Here is a 23,801-nt window from a genome sequence, read left to right as displayed (position 1 = left end):
GACGTGAGGGAGAAGACGGTCATCTACAAGCAAGGAGAGAGGTCTGGAAGAGACCTTTCCCTCACAGTCCTCAGAAAGAAACAACTTCCCCAACACCGTGATCTCTGGACATCTCAAGTCCAGAACTCTGAAAAAATTAATTTCTGTTGTTTACCAGTCTGTGGTACTTTGTTATGACAGCCCAAGAAAACTAATGCAGGTGGTATCGTGTCAATCCTTAGTATTTTACCACAGAGTATAATGCAGCTTGTGGCACATTCTCAGGAGGTGTGGTTATCTGACTAAAATGGTACAAGTGAGGCCAGGCACATGGGTAGAACTTACAGAAGATTTGCAGAGTATACAAAATATATGGATTTTGAAAATGCAATGAAACAATAAAAATCTGATTTGTACTCTTAAAAAAAAACAAAAAAAACACAAGTGAGGCCAGGCTTTTCTCCAAATAATACTCTCTCTGGTGCCTAATCCCTGACCCAGAGGAACACCGCTCAACACCCATCCCTCAGCTGCGTGGAATCACTGGCCGCCGTGGCAGAGGCCTCCCTGCGGCAGGCCCTTCATCTATTCCTCAACTTCTTGGAGTAGATGGAATAGGTCCCAAGTTGTGTGAGATTTTCTTTTCTCCCTAAAATACAGGCACAGCAGACATATTCAGTATGCTCTTTCCAGAAAGTATCCCTGGCAAGAATCAGCAGGATGGTATGCAACCGTGTGAATCTCGTTTTACTTTCAGGAAACTGTGGAGGTTGAGGAGAGCGGACTCTTGCCAACAGACCTCAGAGGGAACTGTGCTTGATCTCAACTGTGAGATACATTCCCAGACCCTGACACACCCCTTAGGACGGCACAATGTAAAAATCTCTTCTACTCTAATTTTTACGTGATTCTAGATAGAGCTGAGGAAACAATTTCATCGCACATCAGTGAGTTACTATATTTTCCAATTTATTAACTCTGCTTTAAAAATAGAGTATTCTGGCTTAAAAAATGAGAGAAAGAAATACTCTTATGAAAACATGAGAATGCAGTATTCTTCGCAAGATCTTGTAATGAGATCTTGCAAGCTATTTTTAAAAACAGATTAAATTCAATGTCATTTTTAAAAGCAGATTAAATTCAATGTTGAACAGGTAGTTTACTAAGGAAGAGAAGATCCCACAGCACTGTGAACAAATAGGTTCCCCTTAAAATGAGTCTCCTGCTGTGTTTGGCATACTGGCTTAACACACAGATAACTCTTTCGTAATAGGCCTTAAGATCAGGTATCTCTATGGAGGCTTTTCATTCTTTTTTTTTTTTTTACATCTTTATTGGAGTATAATTGCTTTACAATGGTGTGTTAGTTTCTGCTTTATAACAAAGTGAATCAGCTATACATATACATATGTTCCCATATCTCTTCCCTCTTGCGTCTCCCTCCCACCCTCCCTATCCCACCCCTCCAGGTCGTCACAAAGCACCAAGCTGATCTCCCTGTGCTATGCGGCTGCTTCCCACTAGCTATCTACCTTACATTTGGTAGTGTATATATGTCCATGCCTCTCTCTCGCTTTGTCACAGCTTACCCTTCCCCCTCCCCATATCCTCAAGACCATTCTCTAGTAGGTCTGTCTTTATTCCTGTCTTACCCCTAGGTTCTTCATGACACTTTTTTTTCTTAAATTCCACATATATGTGTTAACATATGGTATTTGTCTTTCTCTTCCTGACTTACTTCACTCTGTATGACAGACTCTAGGTCCATCCACCTCATTACAAATAGCTCAATTTCGTTTCTTTTTATGGCTGAGTAATATTCCATTGTATATATGTGCCACATCTTCTTTATCCATTCATCCGATGATGGACACTTAGGTTGTTTCCATCTCCGGGCTATTGTAAATAGAGCTGCAATGAACATTTTGGTACATGACTCTTTTTAAATTATGGTTTTCTCAGGGTATATGCCCAGTCGTGGGATTGCTGGGTCATATGGTAGTTCTATTTGTAGTTTTTTAAGGAACCTCCATACTGTTCTCCATAGTGGCTGTACCAATTCACATTCCCACCAGCAGGGCAAAAGTGTTCCCTTTTTTCCACACCCTCTCCAGCATTTATTGTTTCTAGATTTTTTGATGATGGCCATTCTGACTGGTGTGAGATGATATCTCATTGTAGTTTTGATTTGCATTTCTCTAATGATTAATGATGTTGAGCATTCTTTCATGAGTTTGTTCGCAGCCTGTATATCTTCTTTGGAGAAATGTCTATTTAGGTCTTCTGCCCATTTTTGGATTGGGTTGTTTGTTTTTTTGTTATTGAGCTGCATGAGCTGCTTATAAATTTTGGAGATTAATCCTTTGTCAGTTGCTTCATTTGTAAATATTTTCTCCCATTCTGAGCATTGTCTTTTGGTCTTGTTTATGGTTTCCTTTGTTGTGCAAAATCTTTGAAGTTTCATTAGGTCCCATTTGTTTATTTTTGTTTTTATTTCCATTTTTCTAGGAGGTGGGTCAAAAAGGATCTTGCTGTGATTTATGTCATAGAGTGTTCTGCCTATGTTTTCCTCTAAGAGTTTGATAGTTTCTGGCCTTACATTTAAGTCTTTAATCCATTTTGAGCTTATTTTTGTGTATGGTGTTAGGGAGTGATCTAATCTCATACTTTTACATGTACCTGTCCAGTTTTCCCAGCACCAATTATTGAAGAGGCTGTCCTTTCTCCACTGTACATTCCTGCCTCCTTTATCAAAGATAAGGTGACCATATGTGTGTGGGTTTATCTCTGGGCTTTCTATCCTGTTCCATTGATCTATCTTTCTGTTTTTGTGCCAGTACCATACTGTCTTGATTACTGTAGCTTTATAGTATAGTCTGAAGTCAGGGAGCCTGATTCCATGGAGGCTTTTCATTCTTATGATTAAAAAAATGTTTTATTCAGTATGGAGGTTCCTCAAAAAACTAAAAATAGAGTTGCCATATGATCCACCAATCCCACTCCTGGGCCTATATCTGGAGAAAACCATAATTCGAAAAGATACATGCACCCCAATATTCATAGCAACACTGTTCACAATAGCTAAGACATGAAAACAACCTAAATGTCCCTTGACAGATGAATTGATAAAGAAGATGTGGTACATGTATATTGGGTTGGCCAAGAAGTCCACTCAGGTTTTTCTGTAACATCTTACGAAAAACCTGAATGAACTTTTTGGCCATTCCAATACAATGGAGTTCTACTCAGCCATAACAAAGAATGAAATAATGCCATTTGCAGCAACATGGATGGACCCAGAGATGATCATACTAAGTGAAGTCAGTCAGAAAGAGAAAGACAAATGTCATGTGGTATCACTTATATATGGAATCTAAAATATGACACAAATGAACTTATCTATGAAACAGAAACAAACTCACAGACATAGAGAACAGACTTGTGGTTGCCAAGGGGGAGGGGAGGTAGGTAGGGGAGGGATGGACTGGGAGTTTGGGGTGAGTAGATGCAAACTATTATATAGAGAATAGACAAACAACAAGGTCCTACTGTATAACACAGGGAACTATATTCAATATCCTGTGATAAACTATAATGGAAAAGAATATGAAAAAGAATATATATATATATATATATATATATATATATATATATATAACTGAATCACTTTGCTGTACAGCAGAAATTAACACAACATTGTAAATCAACTATACTCCAATAAAATTTTTAAAAATGTTTTATTCATTGAGGAATAAATGAAACAACTTAAAGTGGACTGAATTACTGATCCCCAGAGTTAACAGTACAATACATCAGAAACTATCATGCATAATAAAAATGGGCCTAAAAGCTGCATGGAGCATGCACACTGCTTTCCACTTGTTACCTAGAGCATGGTAGAGGCCACCCAGGTCCAGGAAAACTTGATCAACAGTCATTAGATAAGGCCCTAGGGTGGAAGTTGTGCTCATTGTATCTTCCATCACAGCCTTGTCAATTATCTTCTCATGCAAAGGTATGATTAGAAATTAAGACCATTAGTGAACATCTCAAATACGCTATTTGTAGCCCAGTTCATGATCATGATCTGGTTCTCAAGTTCATAGTTTCAGACAAAGAAGGTGTAGTTACCAACCTTGGGACTCAGTCAAATGTCTGGGGGATTTGAGTTTCAACGTCTTCCTGAGGGGCTTTCAAGGGCTGAAGTGAAAGACTACTTTTCACAAAACTAATGCGGAAGCATTATTCCAATGGCAATACATTTAGTTAAGTAAAGGAAAAGGAGGGAGAATTCAAATGTAAGAAAAAAAAAAAAAAGCATGTAAGTTACTGAATTAGAACTTTTAGCCCTTGATTATAAAGTAGGAATTTTTCATAAGAAAAACCTTTTTTGTTGTTGTTATATTGTGACACAATTATTTAAAGATGGTGCATATAAAGAAGAAAAGAATCCAAAAAGAACAACTTAGATGTCAGTCAAGATTTCAAAGATTAATATTTATGAAAACAATTGGCAAACAACCGTCTATGATCCAAGAGCAAAAAATGTTACAGCAGATGTCTTGTCAAAAGGCTACACACTACAAGAAGTAGCAAACTCTTGTCCATATGTTTTCTCAGCCTGAGAAAAGATATCCTCAGCCATTTCAATTCTGGAGAACACGGAGTGCATGTGTATATAGTGAAGTAGAAGCTTTTCTGTCAGGGAACTTTGAGCCAAGAATTCTGGTTTCACTTGGAAAGACGTGGCATATACAGTTAGGCGGAGCATGAATAGAAAATCAGCCAAACAACTTAAATAATCTAAATTACTCAATCTGTCAAGAAGCAGAAATTGCAGAAGAAACTGGAGTGGTCATCGGTTGTTTTGGCCCTCCTGGCACCCTTCCCCAACCTTTTGGCAACAGTACTCCAATTCTCTCACGGGGAACCATTCTCCAGCCTTCCATGCTGTTTTGTGAGGACTGCTTGTTAGTGGCCCGCCTTAAACAGCTGCTCAACAGTTGGGCTTGTGACTATGACATCTTGAGTTAACAGGCAGAGGAAGGGAGCAAGCTGGGCAACTGGGAAATTAGAGGGGTCAGTGGTTCTGATTAGGTCAAAGGACAGTCATAATGGGTGTAGTTAAATAAGCAAGCTGAACGGGAGAGAGGAAAGGGCAGCCAACAGGATGTCTGAATTCATTATTGTGGGGAAGAAGCGGTTCCTGGTGATAAAAACTTCCAAAATGTTGCCAAAGAAGTCAGTGATGGGTGTGGAGGGGAGAAGGTCAGTGCAAATGCAGGGGTCAAGGGCCTGAGAGGCCAGAGTGTTGGATGCACGGCCCACATGGACTGAAGCTGCCCCAGTGATGGCAGGTCTGGGGGTGGGGACACAGAATGGGAGCCAGGTTCCAAAGTCTCAGAGAGCTGAGAGGGAGGGACTGGAATGCTGGCAGAGCCAGGGTGATGGAGTCAGAGGGCCTCAGATTTTAAAAGACAGCAGAGGAATTGGTCTAGAAGTAACCAGGAGAAAAGAGCAAGAAGACAAAGCCTCTTCACACAGTGGGTATGAGAGATAAGCTCTAATCCGCAGAGCTGCTGACAAAGAGGGGTGGCCTCAGGGAGAGTGACTTCATTTAAAGTAAGAAAGTGGGGGATGGACTGGGAGTGTGGGGTTAGCAGATGCAAACTATTATACAGAGAATGGAAAAACAACAAGGTCCTACTGTAGAGCATAGGGAACTATCTTCAATATCCTGGGATAAACCATAATGGAAAAGAATATAAAATAGAATGTATGTATATATATATATAACAGAATCACTTTGCTGAACAGCAGAAATTAACACAACATTGTTAATCAACTATACGTCAATAAATAAATAAATAAATTTAAGAAAAGAAGGTGGAGGGAATACATAGAGGAGAAGATAATGACATAGGAGCACCTTCTGAGAGGGAAAGAGTGAAGAGGAAGAGCCTGGGAGACCGAGGAGGAGAGAAATAGCAAGGTCAGGGCAAGGAGATGGGCAATGCCATGGAGACAGCAGTGGGACCAGGACTGGAGGCAGGGCTTAGTGTTTACACTTTGTGCCCTGAATGGCAAAAGCGTATGGAATTGACAGGTCTCTCTCAAGAGAGTGGGCAATTGGCCAACAGCCAGAGGTCTTATCTAACTCTGCCAAGGGGACAGGGAATCTCAGCCGACTCTACATATGGTGCAGCCCATTTGTTGAGTGAATAAATGACTGCATGCACCATGGTGGAAGATGATGAGAAGCCTAAAGAAAGCATCCTTCTCAAAGGTACGCCCAAGTGTGAGATTACTGCTGGTTACCACACACCTTCTGGCAAGCACATCTCTGGTTACTATATGAACGTACTCTGGCATTTTGAGAGAAAGGGAAATTGACTCAATACCTGGGATGGAAATTTACAAGTACATGTCTCTGAGTTAGAATCATCAATATTATTCCATCTATCTGATATTAATTACAAGCATTCGATTTGATTTTAACTGTCACATGCTCTCACTTAGATTTTTTTGTGCCACCAATTCATTAAACCAAGCTGCCAGGATGTGTTCATTAACACATCATGTCTGTTTTCCCTACTCCGTGGCTGCGGAACTAGTAGAGTCTCTAATTTGAGTTTTAATTAAAAACTCAGCCAAAGGCTAAGAACAACTGAGAAAAGATAAACCTAACATTGCACTGAGCAATCTGCAAATATTCAAAATGTTGTACGCTGTTCTGGTGTAAGTAACCAAGATTTATCCAAAAATGCTTGAGAGTTTCAAGTACCAGATGGAATGTGCAAAAACCGAGCCTACCCTGAAGAAATCAGCAAATGGTAGCCGTTCAAAATCATTAAACACAAGAAATATCTTAAGGTTGTTTGTGTTACTTGCAACAAGAAAATAGTTTTCCTCTGACAGCTATGAGTGACGTTCTTGTGGCTTTGTAAGTTGATACCAGACTAGAATGAAAGGCAGCCTCCCGCAGTGATTGCAAACATGGGCTCTGGAGCCAGAAGGCCTGAGTTTGCATCCTAGCTCCACCATTTTTTTTTGCTGTGTGACCTCGGACAAGTTCCGCAACCTTTCTGTGCTGCAGTTTCCTCAGTGTGTTGTTACGGAGGTTAAATGAATTAACACTGTAAAGCATTTATACAAGCACCTGGCTTTTACTATATAGTAAACACCACAGAAGTTATAGCTATTGCTATTATTTAGAGTATGTACCTAAAAAAGAATGAGAATACATTTCCTTTTTAAATTTTTTTTTCAAGATTGTTTGAACCTTCAGGTTTCTAGAGGTAGTAAAAGAACTGAAAGTCTGAAAGAGGTGGTTTCACAAGGTGAAATCAAATTTAAATGATCATTTACAGAGTAGATCATATGCAGAGTAGAATCAGAACACCTTGATTCATCCTAGCTCTGCTACTTATGAATCATGATTGTTCCCAGATCATTCCACACTCTGGGCCTCAGTTTTCTTATCTATAAAATGGAGATTAAAAAATATTTTCCTACCTCAGAGAGTTATTGTGAGGCTCCAAATGCCCACAGACACATTGTTACTTTGCAAATGGCTTCTTTAGAGATGCACAATCAACAATAGTTAAGTAACAGCAAGGACAATAATGTGGTTTTAGTGCCTCATATACTAGGTCGGGTATCTCCTCTGTGAGGACCTGTTCAAATAGTAGTCCAGAGATGAAGGTATCAGATGGAAAAAGTAAAATGTCTCCGGCCCGATCTGCTTCAAGCCTTTACATCCCTCTTCCTCGTTACAGTGGTAACAGCAGAACAGTTCCAAACACCAATTCTGTCCCGTGGCAGGAGATCCTAGTGCTGCTCGAGATCAACCGTTAGTGGCCTCTACAGCTACTTACACTAGTTAACCTGACAAGCTCAGTGACCAGTTCAGCAGGGGCTCTGCAGAGCCCCAGTTGCTCTCAGGTTCCCCTGGCTACACAGTGGGCTCTTCCCCCTTCTTGTGTGGCCTAAGTTCCTTGCCTGTTCTTCCCAGTCCCTTCTCCGGGAGCGGGGCCCTTCCTGGGAGAGAAGCCCGGTGGCCGGAACCTTCCTCCCATTTGCTTGCCTCCAGATCCAGTCATCCTGCCTTGGCCGCAGCTTCCCTGAGCTGAGCACCCCCGTTACTATGTCTGGGGATTCCGCAGTTCCTTCCCTTCCAAGCCAGAGAGCAAGCAGAGACTACGCAGCCCATCAGACAAAGCATTTGCTGCAAGATAATCCCCTTCACCAGTGCTCAGTGCTGTATGTAGCTCTCCCTGCAGCTGGCCCAACTCTGCAGGTGTGCCAAGTACCAAGAAACCTGCCATGTCCTGGGTTACAAAGAGACGCAAAGTAGAACTGAAGTGATACTTCTAGAACCCACTTCTTGGATATGACTAGTGAAGGGCAATGTGCTGTACTAGCAGACAGTCGCTAACATTTATTGCTACTATGTATAAATCAGTCAGCCCACAAACGCTTATTGAGCAACGATTGTGCGCAGGGCACAGTGCCAGCCATGGGGAACACTGCAGTGAATAAGATTGCCCATCTCTGCCCTCACTAGTACAACACTGATGGCGTGTGGAGTGGGACTGGAGAGAAATACAGAACTAGACCTTTACAGAATCTCAGCTCTGAAAGGCCTTCTGTGCATTTCTTCAGCGTATGTATCAGACCCATCCTCAAGGAGTTTCTAATTTAGTTAAAATAACAACACACACCAAAGAAATCCTTCAGAAGGCAGGATAATAAAAGGCCTTGTTAGTGTACTAACAAGACAGACATGATTTTATAAGTGCTGAAATGATTACAAACTAGAATAATATGGAGTTAAAAGAAACTAATCATGAATGCATCCTGAAAAAGAGTTTAGGTTAGATTTAGGTAGAAAGAATTAACATGATAGTTTAGTAATATATTAATTTTAGTGTTTTTTCTTTTATTCTTTTTTCTTTTCTTATACTTTTTTTTTACTTTTTATATTATCCATGTTTATTTTTTAATCACAATACCATTTTTCACCTACAACCATTAACTACCAAGTGTCCTACTGGAGGCAATAAATAGTTGGCTAAATTTTGAGTATTCATAATATTTTCAACATGATCTTTTAGTCACTGATCTCTACAGAATCAAAGCATATCTCAAAAATCACTGAGGCAGTGATGTTATTATGTCAGATTTTTAAGTGGGAGAGTAAAGGCAAGATGTAATTAAGAACTTTATAATTTTTGTAATAATGAGGTTACAAATGACTTTAGTAAATCTGATAAACGTACCACTTTGAATGGTCTAACAAGCGACCAAGTCAGCTCAGCAACTAAAGAGTAAATTTATAAATGTAATTATTTCCTTTGTGCCCACCTGAATGGTCAAAGTCTTTTTGCCCAGATAAAAATATAAAATAAAAATTCCAAAGTGGAAGAGTATACCAATTATATTTCTAAAACAGATCTCTTACTATAAGGAGACATCAACATAATTTCATATTTCCAACCATTTAGTTACCTAGTTAAAACACAATACACACATACACACACACACTCACACACTCACAATACAGGAATGGTAGTACAAAAGGTTTGCAAGAGCACTTATTGTATCTAGTTTAAAAAAACTAAACATTAGAACATAGGGGAAAAACTGTACTCACCTCTAAAATGTATTTTTTTAAAATTCTACAAAATGTAGCTGATGCTAAAACTGAAATTAATTTTCCCTTAGCAAAACAGTTATTAACAAATTCTTAAGCTACAGTGCACTCCGTACAACAATTCTACTTAAATCTGTTTATCTGCCTCCTAAAAAGTGAAATGAGTATATGCATAGAAGGTGAATGATTCTGCACAGACTCTTACAATAAGAGGAGCTTGATACAATTTACAAATTTGCAAGAGTGTGATTCCTGTCGGGACTGAGAAGTCTGCGTATTTGATGAAGGAGTTAAGTTCCTTGGTAGATATCTGACATTCTTTTTGTTGCTCCTCAAAATCAGAAATAAAAGATTAACTACAATGATTTTTTTTCCTGCTGAGGAAAACAATAAAATCTAGTTAACTCAGCCGACAGTAAGTTTCTGAGTTAAAAGATGGAAGATATTTTAAAAATAACTCAAGGCATCATTTCTTAAAGATCTTTATTCCGTATCAATCCACATACCAACTTTCAAATCAAGAAGCCTCTGTCTGCCAGCATTGTTCAATGTGTAAATATCACCTACCCCACCTGGGCATTCATAAAGATCACAGCTCTCAATCAGATGCTGTGCTGTTTGCTGAATGCCACATTTCCACAAGGGGCTATCTACCATGTCATCTTATAAAGCATTGTTTAGAACTTTATTCAGGCTACTAGCAACTCAGACCATGATCACAGCGTGGGTCTTGGGGAGCTCGGATATTGATCTGTAGGTCTGTAAAAATAAATCTTAAAAATCTGCACAGCTCTTGTATCATATTGTTCCCTAACAGCTCAGTCTAAAATCTTCAAGCCTTTCCTTAGCAGCTCACTGAATAAATGGCTTAGGCTTTCCAGTACTCATGCATACAAATTTAATCAAGAACAAAACTAAAGAACTTTTCATTTTATTTACTTGAATATCTGAGAAAACAGAAGATTTGTGATTGTAAGTTGTGATTGTAAGATTGTAACATGCAAGTTAAGACCTCAGGGGCCAAAATGTTTGGGTGGGATACCAGCTCTCTTCACCTACTAGATGTGTGACCTCAAACTCTATACCTCAGTTTCTTCATCAGTAAAAGAGAGATATAATACTACCTATGACAAAGAGTTAAAGATTAAATAATATAAAGAGGAAGAGTATCCGATTTTCAGGAAGCTCCCAATAAATGCGAGCTATCATTACTTTATAAACACCAGAGCATAAAACTCCACGAGAGTAGAGGTGATTTCTAGATCCTTTTGCAATAATATTCCAAGGATATATGGCTCTTCAAACCTGAACACTTTAAGAATATTGAACTTGACTAAACATCTTTGTCGTCCTGTAGATTACATGTATTGTCAGTGTAACTTACGGGTAGACAGGAATATATTCACAGGGGAAGTTATGATTGGCATTCTAAATAGGTCAACTTCTTTGACTGCAATGTAAGGAAAGAGACCGTAAATCACCAGTTCCACAGGCTACCAGGGAATATTTTCAGTACTCATTATCTTTTCCAATTCTACAGTACAGAAACTATGAATTTTACATATTCAGGATCAGATCTTATAGACATCTTTACTATTTATGATTTATAGGTTTCTCCCTTTTTATGAGAGGGAACAGTTTGTAATGCTCTATAAATCTTAATAGAATTATATACTGAAGAGTGTAAGGTGAAGAAAATTGACCAAAAAAAAAAAAATCCTTAAAACCAAACCAATCCATTGAACCCAGTCCTTCCTATTTCCTGCTCCACCTTCCACCAGCCCACCTCTATCCAATCCACCCAGCTCCTTCTATCTCCTGACCACCTCAGGTGAACCCTGACTACCTCAGGTGAACCCTGACTCAGACCTGGACCTAAAACACCTCGAAGTACACATACCTAAGGTGTGATGCTATAATGAAGCCACACTGTTGAGCAGCACACACATCCTAACAGGTCTTTCTATTTTGTGGTAGAGAGTCACAGAAATAAGAGTAAAACAACGTGGTGCTGAGGATGGAGAACATTAGAAATCATACTATCTTAAAGCCATTTGAAAAACATTCCTTCTCTTCTCTTTCCCCGCCCACATTTTCCAACATACATATTTTTTTTAAATGCAAATAAACATGCCTGCGGTTGTTACCTTAAAGGAGCCTGTCAAACAGAACCCATCCCAAAGGAACACTGAGCGTCCAAGGCAGAGTTATATATATCCTTTGTAACTTTTTGCTTTTCTACCAGAATCGCCTAAACAAGCAAAACTTCATAAAATTTTTATAAAACTTAGCTAACTTTCCCCCTTCGGGACTTTCAATATACAATTTTCATGTTTTAACCTTCAATAAAAATAAGTACTGTAACTTATAACAAACAAACAGTACAGAGGTGATCACCGGATTTCATACAGGCATGCCTAATAGAAAATTCAATTGTCATTTACTTATACTATTCTTTGGAATCTTCAAGATATTGCCACCCACATCTTCTCTCTCATCCTTTGGGTGCAAAGGAACATGAAAGCAAGGAAGAATATTAAGTAAAATTAATTTAGGAATTGTAATCAAAGGGATTACAAATGGTAAATGTTTTTAAGGTAGACTAAATACCAGATAAAACGTAGTTACATAACAATTTTCCTTAATATATCATACATACAAGGCTAATAAAATCAGAAAACTCGGTCTCAAAGTCGCAAATTGCTTTAAGGACATCTGTTTCAACCATGAAGCAAATTTGCTTCATTGCTCTATTTTTAAATTTGCACCAGCTATACACAGACACACACACACACACACACACACACAACTTCCAGTATCAGAGACCAAATAAACAAAAATGAAAATGGAGATTTTCTTTTAAGGTAAGATTTTAAATTTAAATAAGTGAAGTCTCAAATGTAGTATTTGGATAGCTTGTGTGAAAAACCCTGGTGTGAGTTTTCTGTTTTAATTCTGAGATATCTCTTGGGAATGCTTCGATACACAGACAGAAGAAATCCAGCTGATTAAGCGTTAGACAACCACGTATTAGGTAATGTATGTAACAGTGCAATTCAATTCTCTGAGTCCCTCCACATTACAAACCTGGAGATGACACTGCCTGCTTTGTATACTTCCTAGAACGGTTGAAAGGTAGCAAAATATTTTAAAATACTTTGAAAACAGCAAAGTGCTATACATTCAAAACATTTTTTGTCATATTCATTCACATGTAAACTGCCCTACATTTTAATCAGCCACAGGTAAGCTCTCCATCTACATTCTACATGCCATTTCTCAGTGTCAGTAAAAGGATCATTGTGATAGACTGGATAATGGCCTTCCCCAAAGATGTCTATGCCCTAACCAACCAGAACCTGAGAACGTTACCTTACATAGCAACTGAATTTTGCAGATGTGATTCAGTTAAGGATCTTTCGATGGGGAGATTATACTGAATTATCTAGGTAGTTCCAATGTAATCAATCATAAGAGTCCTCATAAGAGGGAGGCAGGAGGGTCAGAGTAAGAGAAGGGGATGTGACAATGGAGTGTGTGTGTGTGTGTGTGTGTGTGTGTGTGTGAGAGAGAGAGAGAGAGAGAGAGAGAGAGCACGGGGGAGGGGGAGTTGAAGATACTACTGCTGCTGGCTTTGAAGATGGAGGGAGAAACCATGAGCCAAGGAGCACAGGAGGCCTCTAGAAGCTAAAAAAGGCAAAGAAACGAATTTTCTCCTAGAGTCTCCAGAAAGAACACAATCGACACCTTGATTTTAAACTTCAACCTCCAAAACCATAAGATAATAAACATGTGGGTTGTAAACCACTCACTTTCTGATAAATAGGAAACTAATATGATCATGAAAGCACAACCACCTGTTATCCCAGGACTGATATTCACAATTTTTTTCTGAGAATACACGATAAGTTGTAAAATAATAGCTTTGACCAGTTACTGAATCTGTTTCCCAAGCCCATTTCCCCCAGACTGGTGAGTCCTTTAGGTCCCCTCCACTGGCACGGATAACAGAACACCAGCTGTGTAAGATGGGCCAACTGACAACATGTAGAGATCATCCAGGCCTGTCTCTTTCCCAGCATAGGTATTTGAATCATTCTGGATCTAATATGCTTTTTAAAAAAATTTTCTTGGGGGGAAAAAGTCTTCTCCTTCCACTAGCAGAAATGTTTCTCATTCTAAAACATTTAGAATGAAAAAGTTGTCTAAGATGTAGAATTCTTTCAGCTAAAATTTTTTTTCTTCCTCTGTCTTTAGTAAACATGGAAATTAAGAAATGATACTTATAAGTCTCTTTCAGGTTTTTCTTTCTAAGTTAATGACTACACTTCCATATTCTTTAATATTTTCTTAGAGGTTTTCTAAACCTTTATCTATTTTGGATATTATATTCTGCTATGTTCTGCCTGCCTATGACTTAAAATCTGGACCCTAAAACATGCTGGACCAAATATATTAACCTTTCTTCATAGTGATATACACCATTTGTAAAAGTTGGCTGTGATCGAATAAATAAGATTAGGCAGAGAGGAAGGAGTTCCAATTTAAGCCCTGGTTCTGACACTGCCGTGTGACCTTGAGCAAATCACATAACCTCTCTGGTCTCAGTGACATCATCTATAAAACAAGGAACTTGAACTAAAACACCCAGATACAGTGTCTTAAAAGAAAGGTACAAAGTATTTTGCTAATTCTATTGAGAAAGTAGTCACCTCTGGCAAAAACAATTGATAAGTACTCCTCATTAGCTCCTTCACAAAGATAAAACTAGGGATATTGAGGCTTGTTTGGATTTTAACAATCCTGATTACGGATGTAGCAAGGCTCAGTGCGGGGAAAGCCTGAGGGACACCGCAGGCACACTGAGTGGCACAGATTTCTGAGGCTAATGGATGAGGAAGGGTGGGGGGAAGCATAGGGGGCACCATGGAGAGCCTGGAGCCCCAAGGCAGTGCAGAGCCCCTGAAGGTTCCTGAAAGGCTCTCGTGATCTCTGCAGATTGTGACCGGAGTCCACTAGCATGTGAAATGGACCCCGTGGTAGCCCCTAGCAAGCTGTGCCATTCGTCACCTTCTCCCCAGTGCCCAGACACAAGAACCGGCACTTAATAGTTGCTCACGGTGTGTGTGAGCTGAGTGAAGGAGCCCAAATAGCCTTGCTCGTCTGACCCTTTCCCTGAGGACCCTGTCCTAAGGGTGCCATGCATATTATGCGTGATGGGAATGGTGTCCTTGGAGTTATGAAAACAGCAGCCCTGCCTCCCTTCAGGAGGTCTCAGGGAGCTGGGCTATTGGAGTTTTCTAGACAAGAGGAAATGAAAGCCTGAACTAGTGACAGCCCTGGGAGTGGGAAGGAGAAACAGTTGCCAGCATGATTTATTTTAGGGTGGTTTGGGAGATTTGCTGAAATACTCTTGACTAGTCAGAGTCAAATTTTACTTGATTTCTTCCCTATTTTCCTTTAGAGAAATTCAATAATAATCTATTATATAAAATTGGAAGGCTTATTATGTATCTCCTGTTAAGCACAAGTTACTGTTATCATAAACCTCAATCTTCTGTCAAAAACTCATATGATCCCATTTTTCTACCTTTAGGATCTAGTACGTCAGCCCAAACCAAACAACCTACAGCAATATTTTGAGGAACCAAAGAAAAACAATAAAAAGTCCCAAGGAACTCTATGTACCATTTTTTTAAAGGATACCATATACTCAAACTTATAAGCATATTTCTTGAGTCCTATGTCACGGAAACATTTGCTAAAACTGCACTGACCACCTCACCTGTATTTTGATGTTTCTCAAATATAGATTAAATGAACTAACACAAAGCTGAAGTCATTTTGCCTACTGAAGAAACATCTGATTCAGATGCTGCATTTTAAAGCTATGCCCCTTCTATTAATATCCAAGATTCCACTGTATTTCTTTTCTACAAGAATACTTTTTAAAAAAACCCTACCACTACAATCTTTTTGGAATTAGATAGCATATACATAAATGAATAAATAAAAATAAAATCCTTCCAATTTTAAACACAGCAGATGATTAGTATTTACAGAAACAGACCAAAAAAATTATTAAGGAGCATGGTACAAATTATGTTTGATATCTAGCATAAAAGTAAAGGGTAGGGCTTCCCTGGTGGCGCAGTGGTTGAGAGTCCGCCTGCCGATGCAGGGGACATGGGTTCGTGCCCCGGTCCGGGAAGATCCCACATGCCATGGAGCGGCTGGGCCTGTGAGCCATGGCCGCTGGGCCTGTGCGTCCGGAGCCTGTGCTCCGCAACAGGAGAGGCCACAACAGTGAGAGGCCCGCGTACCGGAAAAAAAAAAAAAAAAAAAAGTAAAGGGTAAAGGTAGCTAGCTAAAAAAACCTACACTAGATATATATTTTATATCTAAGTGTATCACCTTGGGTATTAAACATGCTGCTAGCTATCTCTTAATGAGCAACTGAGCTGTCATTTTTAATAACAGACTGACAATTATTATTCATAAGTTGATATTCCCTGAAAAGTCATCTGTGCAATACTTACATTAATACAGTTAAGAATAGAAACTTACAGTTGCATTTATTTTAAAAAGTATTATTTTATAATACTTGGCATAATATTATAGAAAATGACATGAACATATATTTACAATGAAAAATCAACATATTCCAAAATGCACAGACCATTTCAATACACAGCAGAACTTTATACAGAATCTAATAACGCATCTCAGTTGTTCATTGTTAAAAAAATTTACTTGGTCTGTTGATGTTATATGAGAAAAATATACATAATCAAGATAAAATATAATAAAAAATAAACCAAATACTTGGACCATTCTAATCTTAGTTCCTTCTCAAATCAAAGCAGATATGAGAGTTGAATAGCATAGAAACTCAAATTATCTAATTCATCTAAGTACACAACACTATTAATACATAATGCAAGGAATTATATAATAGCCTATTGTAATTCATTCATTATAATATTCTAGAAATTCTATTTTATTTTCAAATACTACGAAAAAAATTTAAATACCTCTTCCACAAAGCTGTCTTTCTTCTCTAGCATTTCTCGTAAAGTTTGAAGAATTTTAATGCACAATTTTTCTTCTTTCTCCATCAGTTTCTTTGTATGATTGATCAACCTTAAAAGAAAACATTAAACTTTAATAGGACAGTGGTTTCTCTTCAAGCTATATACTAACATCATATACTAGAGGAAAAAAAATCACACTATTATTTGAGAGTATAAAGCAAACCAGATACATGTTGTCAAAGTTTTAAAATTATACTTCAGCTTATAAGCTTTGTATTATAAAACCTTTGTTTTATAGTCAGTTTATCCCAGTGCACATGAATATGTGCAGTATATTACATTTTATTATATTATGTCCTACTATATTATTTTCTATGTACTATATCACATTAACTGTATAGTAGAGTAGCAGTACACAACTTTGGAACCTTAGCATTAATGGGCTGCTTTCCAGTTTCCGTTAATAATAATTGCTATTTTTCACTGCTAGGGCTTGGTAGAAACAGGCAGTTTTTGTGATTAGAATAATAAAAAAAAAAAGAGTAACATCAACACAGTCTACCCATTGACTATTTTTGCTATAATTTGGGCAAAGACTCTAATTAATTTTACAGTGGTGACTTCTGCACTGGCGCTCTGTCAAGAGAAAAGTTTGCAGATCACAGTTCTATAACTCTCCAAAAATTCAGAATCAAGTAAGACGTTCAGAATCCGAATTTACAGCTTAGCACATATAGCTCATGTTGTTAAAAAGTTGGTTCTCAAAATGACCCTGTGAGGTGTGTCCTCCTAGAAAAACAAAACGATGTAGAATATAATGGAATGATCTGATTTCAGTGACTTAACAGGAGTCCTGAGGGGCAGAGCCCTGAGGAAAAGTGAGCTTTCACTAGATAATGGCCAGTAGTGCTTATCAGCTCTCAGGGTGAGGTATGAGGACTTCCCCTGCATTTTCTCCATTCATCCTCACAGCAAGCTAATGTCATAGTTTCTATTATCAGGCTAATTTTGCTAATGAGAAAACAGAGCCCCAAAGAGATAAAGTAACTTGCCTCTGGTTACACAGTTGTTCAGTGGTGGGTTCTGGAAATAGACCCCGGGACCATCTGACTTCAGAGCCAAAGTTCTGAAGCACCACTTTGTGGAGACAAGACAGTTCACTGATGAAGAGTCCTGACACACACTAGGTTGTACACGGCTGCCTCTTATGTGACACGGTAAGTGCTATAGCAGAGGCGGTGGCAAATGCCATAAACTGGACAAAGAAACAGTTATATTCTGTTGGGGGAGCTGCTTAGGGCTGATCAGAGAAGGTTTCGGTGACAAGGTAACACTTAACTATACAGATTTCACCTGGCAGGGAAGAGTGGAGAGAAAAGGCATCCTTGCAAAGGAAATGAACAAAGGGCAGATGCAGAAAGCTGATGGCACGTCCAGGAAATAAGTACTCCAACTGTCAGCTGACACTTAAAGACATGGAAGAGGAGAGTGTAAGAGGTGCAGTCTGAAAAGAAGGATCTGGGAATATCATGCTAAAGAGTCTGGAATTTACTGTAGAAAATAGGGAACCACTGTGTTAAAGGACTTGTATGACCCTGCCTACCTGTGACAAAGATACGTCAAATGGAGGTGGGAACAAGGGCACAGAAGAGTGACAACAAGCAAGAGATGAACAGGGCATGTGATAGGGTAAGGATACCAAAAGCAATATTGAAACAAAATAGCCAAGACCTGGCAAACGATGACATACAGAAAGTGGAAGAAGAGAGGGAAGGGAGACCACAGATGCCTGAAATGGGTGAGTTGGGTCAGTAGATGGACAATGATACTTTTAAATGACACCTATTTCACACTGTGAAGGAATAGTGATTCCCTTTTAGACATGTTACATCTGGGCAGGGTGCTATATGTCCATGTGGTCAGGCACAATAATTGTTCTAAAGTTCTCCTGACAAGAAAAAAAACAACCTGCCTCTCTAAAACTTCAGCTATTTAGTCTTTTTTTCCCCACATGATATAGTCTTTAAAGATATGAAAATCATTTGATGGACACTGTAAATTTCTTTTGATTTTTTTTCTCAGGCTACTTCCATTTTCTTTAACTTTTCTTTAGATAAAATATTTAATTCACTAACCATCTGAAAATATCAGTGGGAATGAATGAACACTTGCTCGGGATTTATACAGGTATTCGTCTATCATATAATGTTTGGTTGAGTTAGATCAGGTGACTTTCAAGTACTTTTTTCTATGAACCCCACCATGCAAATACATGTATGTGAGTGTATTTGTAAAACTAACGCAAAAGTTACCTTGACTCTATAAGATGCACTCTGATATTCTGTATTCTTTCCTAATTCATTTTTTAAAATTAACAGTTGCCTCTTCTCCACAAGTCACATACCACAGTTTGGGAAACACTGAGCTTCTTCCTTCATAAGAGAGGAGTGAGTGCTGATATGAATGAACTATAAGCAGCCACCATAAAAGCTAACACCCGGGCTTCCCTGGTGGCTCAGTGGTTGAGAATCTGTCTGCTAATGCAGGGGACACGGGTTCGAGCCCTGGTCTGGGAAGATCCCACATGCAGCGGAGCAACTAGGCCCGTGAGCCACAACTACTGAGCCTGCGCGTCTGGAGCCTGTGCTCCGCGACAAGAGAGGCCGCGATAGTGAGAGGCCCACACACCGCGATGGAGAGTGGCCCCCGCACAGAAATGAAGACCCAACACAGCCTTAAATAAATAAATAAATAAATAAATAAATAAATTAATTAATTAATTAATTAATAGCCAAGCTTTTGAAGTCCTTTAAAAAAAAAAAAAAAGCTAACACCCACAATGACCTCTTCTCTTCTCTCTTACTCTACGTGAAATCTGGTCCTTTCCTGGGGTTTAGCCCTCACATCTCCTGCAGACCCACCTGACTCAACAAGTTCCAGGAATTAAATTCATTTGAGGAAGTCAGGAGACCCACTTAAGGTCTACAGCAATTAATGAAGTTGGACTCTAATTTTAATAGATATCTTTGCAAATAAAACTCTTGGTTCTTCCCAGAATTAAGGAAGGAGTAAGTAAACAGATATCCCTGAGCCTCTGGCCATACTACAATCACACACATACAACAGAACAAAAATCTTTTCTCTAACCACTACACTATGTGTGACATCCTCTTCCTCCACCTGGGTGTAGGGCCTGTGATATATTCCCGTTATCATATCACTCTGCTTCTGTCCTTTGAATTTACCTAATATTTCAACAGATTTGCTTCATCTTCAACACAGGTCAATATTTTCTTGATATTCTGAGTTACTTTATATTACCTTCTTATAGACCTATATCTTTAAGTTCTAGACGAATGCTGTCCAACAGAACTTTTTCTGTGATAATTAAAATATCCTGTATCTGTGCTGCCTTAGTTGTTGGCCACTAGCTACATATGGCTATTGAGTACTTAAAATGTGGCAAATGTAACTGAGGAGCTAAATATTTTATTTTTATTGTAATTAATTTAAACTTTCATTTAAGTAGCCATGGATAGTTAGTAGCTACTGTATTGACACTCTAATTCTTGACACTCAATCAGCAAACTCTTGCCTAAAGGGCCAAACAGTAAATATTAATAGTTTAGGCTCTGTAGACCATGCAGACTAGGCAACTAGTGGGTTCTTCTACAATAGTATGAAAGCAGCCATAGATGACAATATGTAAATAAATGTGTGTAGCTGTGTTTCAACAAAACTTTATTTGCAAAAATGATCAATGACCTGTGAGCCAGAGTTTGCCAATCACTTATCTAAACTATCAAGTCTCTGGGATATAGCTATAGTATCATATGAATATACTGGAGTTAGAATTCTCAGGCTTATTACCCACTTTTTAACCTATATTCTATATATTGATACCTATTCATGGGAGGTTAAGTATACTTGTCAAAGACCCTATTTTTATACTAGGCAATATCTCTACTTAATTTTTTTTCCCAATGGCTTCCACCATCATCAGTTTTGCAGACACTCCGGACCTCTTCATTTAAAAATTCTTATTAGAAGACTGGCCAATGTCCAGACAAACCCATTCTTCCCAGGTCCCTTAAGATATAGTGATCAAAAGCCAAGAATCCGTGACTCTGGCCGTAATATAGAAACCCACCTATTCTTCAACATGACCCCGTAGTCAGTTCTTTGCACCCCATACCTTGTTTTCTCTCCCCGAATCCCAGCTTTAACTGGTAAAAGAAAGAACATACTTCTTGTGTCTCCACAACCTTCAATTTCTCCCTCAGTATGTCAGTAGAGGAGGTTTTGAGACCACTTCAGTTGTATCCTCAAGGGCACAGGAAGAGGCTGTGATGGATAATGGTCAAGAGGGTTGGAAGCCTCTTCTGACTCTCCATCCAGATACTCTCCCCAAGGTGACCAAGCACCTCTGACTGGCCATCTTGGGTCTACATGTGATTACTTGCACAAAGCACTCAGCCAAGGGTCCTCAACATTAAGATCTGTCTTTTCTTTCTGGAGCTACTTAAATACTTTTTCTCACAACTGCTTTTATTTCCTTAAGAATGGTTCCTTTACCATTAAAATGAAAATATGCTACGATTAACACATCTACTCTAATAGACCTGACAATACCACAGAAATGCTGAGAGAAATACATAAATGAGAAAGCTACAGATGAGGATCATCAAGGCAGCATGGGAGGTGCTGGGTGGAGACTTAACAGCTCTTCCCGGAAGCATGCCTGGGCTCTAAAATGAGGCTCAGCCTCGCAGAGCATTTGTGCAGATTAGATAACACAGGTAAGCACGCACAGGATAACAATGCACATAGGAAGGCCTCGATAAATGCTACTACCCTTTCCTTCCTCTCTCTGTTAATGAAAATCAGTGACTTTAAACAGGAATCTTTTAAAAGTTCATACAGTACAGTTATAGAAAGGAATCAGAACCAAGATACTCGTTTATGTGATATTTTGTGCCCAATAATGACATTTCATTTTCAGCAAATATTAATAAATATAAGTTTGAACGTCACCAAAACAGAATTTCTGTTGAATCAGACTAATTTTTTGGAGGTATATTTTAACACGGATTTTAGACCTTTTACACGCTCTGCGAACTGTCATCAGGCATCAGCAGAGTAAAAAGCAGGGGCGTCAGAGGCCATCTCCATGTAGCAGCACGTGCAGCATCTCAGGCTGTACGTACTTACTTGGACATGAAAGCACCGCATCTTATTCTTGCATCACTCCCCTCAGGAAACAGTAGCTCTGGACTGTACAGCACATCAACCAACACAGAGAACTCAGCCTGCATCATCGGGCTGAACTGTTGCTCCAAGGACGCCACGACATCCTAAGGAATAAAGCACAAGAGAAACCATGTAAAGGCCTAACTCAGATTTCATCCTCTGAAGATAGGGCAACCTTAAGAATACTAACCAGGAATGAGATGTGGGAATTTCAGAGAAGAGGCGCCCTACTTCCCACGGCACCAAATGTCTGTGCTTTAAGTATAGGCTGGTTTTCTGTACGAAAACTGTTTGAGTCTCCTTTTGCATTTATACTAGAAGGGAGGGGTGGGTAGCTATATGATTTCTAAGGATATACAGACAAGATGAAAAGTCAGTAAAGCCACTGTTACCAGGACTGCAGTGTTTAAGATCGCAATAGAGACGATGCAGGTATTCATCAAATTGGGGTATGCTCAGCAAACAGCTAAAAAAGACATCATATATGTCATTGGTCATCCGGAACTAACCATTTCTTCCAATGGGAAAATTCCTTGACATATTATCTGAAGCATTAGTAGTACTAAACAAGGGTTCAGTGGCACTTAATAGTATTTCAAATTATATATATATTTTTTTGCGGTACGCGGGCCTCTCACTGTTGTGGCCTCTCCCGTTGCGGAGCACAGGCTCCGGACGCGCAGGCTCAGCGGCCATGGCTCAGGGGCCCAGCCGCTCCGCGGCATGTGGGATCTTCCCGGACCGGGGCATGAACCCGTGTCCCCTGCATCGGCAGGTGGACTCCCAACCACTGCGCCACCAGGGAAGCCCTCAAATTATATTTTTTGATAGACACTATTGGTCACTTGCCAATAGCCTTTCCTCATCCTCTTCCTTGCTAACAGAATCTCCATTTTATTTCTCAGTCAGGTAACAACATTCTCAGGGAGATGAGCTCCCTCAGCCTAAAGACAAGATTGATTAGTTTAAGCCAGTCATGGTCATTCCATTTCCCCTGCCAGTAATTGACTAGGAATGATTATGTGACATAGTCCTGGCCAATAAGACATCTGGTGAAGTCTGCTGAGTGTGGGGCTGTGTATAGGGGGAGGACGGGGCAGATTCTTTAGGAACTACCTATGATAGTAGTATCTACAGTATACTTGATACTATAGTATACTTGAGATAGTAGCTATCTCAAGACAGCTCGAGAGTGTGAAAATCCAAAATACGAGGCAGCCCTCTTATGACCTTTGGAGACCAGCCTTAAGCTGAAAGGCAACAGACCAAAGGTGTTAAGGCCTGGACCTATCAAGCAACTGAACTAAACACCTCAGGAAGAGCCCCAAATCCAGATTCCTTGCTATGCAAAAGATATATTTTTTATTGTTTAAGCTACTTTTAGCTGAATATTGTGTTAATTATAGCTGAAAGCATCTGACATGTTTCTAAAACGGACTATAAGCAATGATAATTTACTGAAAATTTTTTAATGATTAAAGCATCCCCTCTGTTTTAAAGATAACTAAGTTAGAAAATAAACCAAAAAAACTCGCATAAAGCAATACTTTATTCACCCATACCTGTGGCATATTTTGTTAAGCAGAAGACTGACTGCCAATTGTTTATTGTTACTCTCAGCTATAGCAACATGCTATTTTTTTTTTTTTAATTTGTTTGGTTGCACCAGGTCTTAGTTGCGGCAGGCGGGCTCCTTAGTTGTGGCATGCAAACTCTTAGTTTCGGCATGCACGTGGGATCTAGTTCCCTGACCAGGTATTGAACCCAGGCCCCCTGCATTGGGAGCACGGAGTCTTAACCACTGTGCCACCAGGGAAGTCTCACAACATGTGTTTTTATGTTATTTTCTTCCTGGTAGTCTCTTGATTTCTTATGGCTAGATC

General features: G+C 39.2%; 1 protein-coding gene across 1 annotated transcript in view; it reads right to left on the bottom strand.

Annotated features, from left to right (window-relative positions):
* Nucleotides 1–23,801, bottom strand: part of ITPR2 (inositol 1,4,5-trisphosphate receptor type 2) — a 540,309-nt gene that overhangs the window by 207,038 nt on the left and 309,470 nt on the right. The window contains exons 36-37 of the mRNA XM_082634919.1: nt 21,880–22,022; nt 16,669–16,777 (exon numbers count right to left, since the gene is read on the bottom strand). Of these exons, the coding sequence (XP_082491045.1) occupies nt 16,669–16,777; nt 21,880–22,022 (252 nt within the window). The remainder of the gene's footprint in view (nt 1–16,668; nt 16,778–21,879; nt 22,023–23,801) is intronic.

This window comes from Mesoplodon mirus (assembly GCF_964341445.2).
Source record: "Mesoplodon mirus genome assembly, chromosome: 11".
NCBI lineage: Eukaryota > Metazoa > Chordata > Mammalia > Artiodactyla > Ziphiidae > Mesoplodon > Mesoplodon mirus.
The sequence above is the reverse complement of the archived record's forward strand: the minus strand, read 5'-3'. Positions and strand labels throughout refer to the sequence as shown.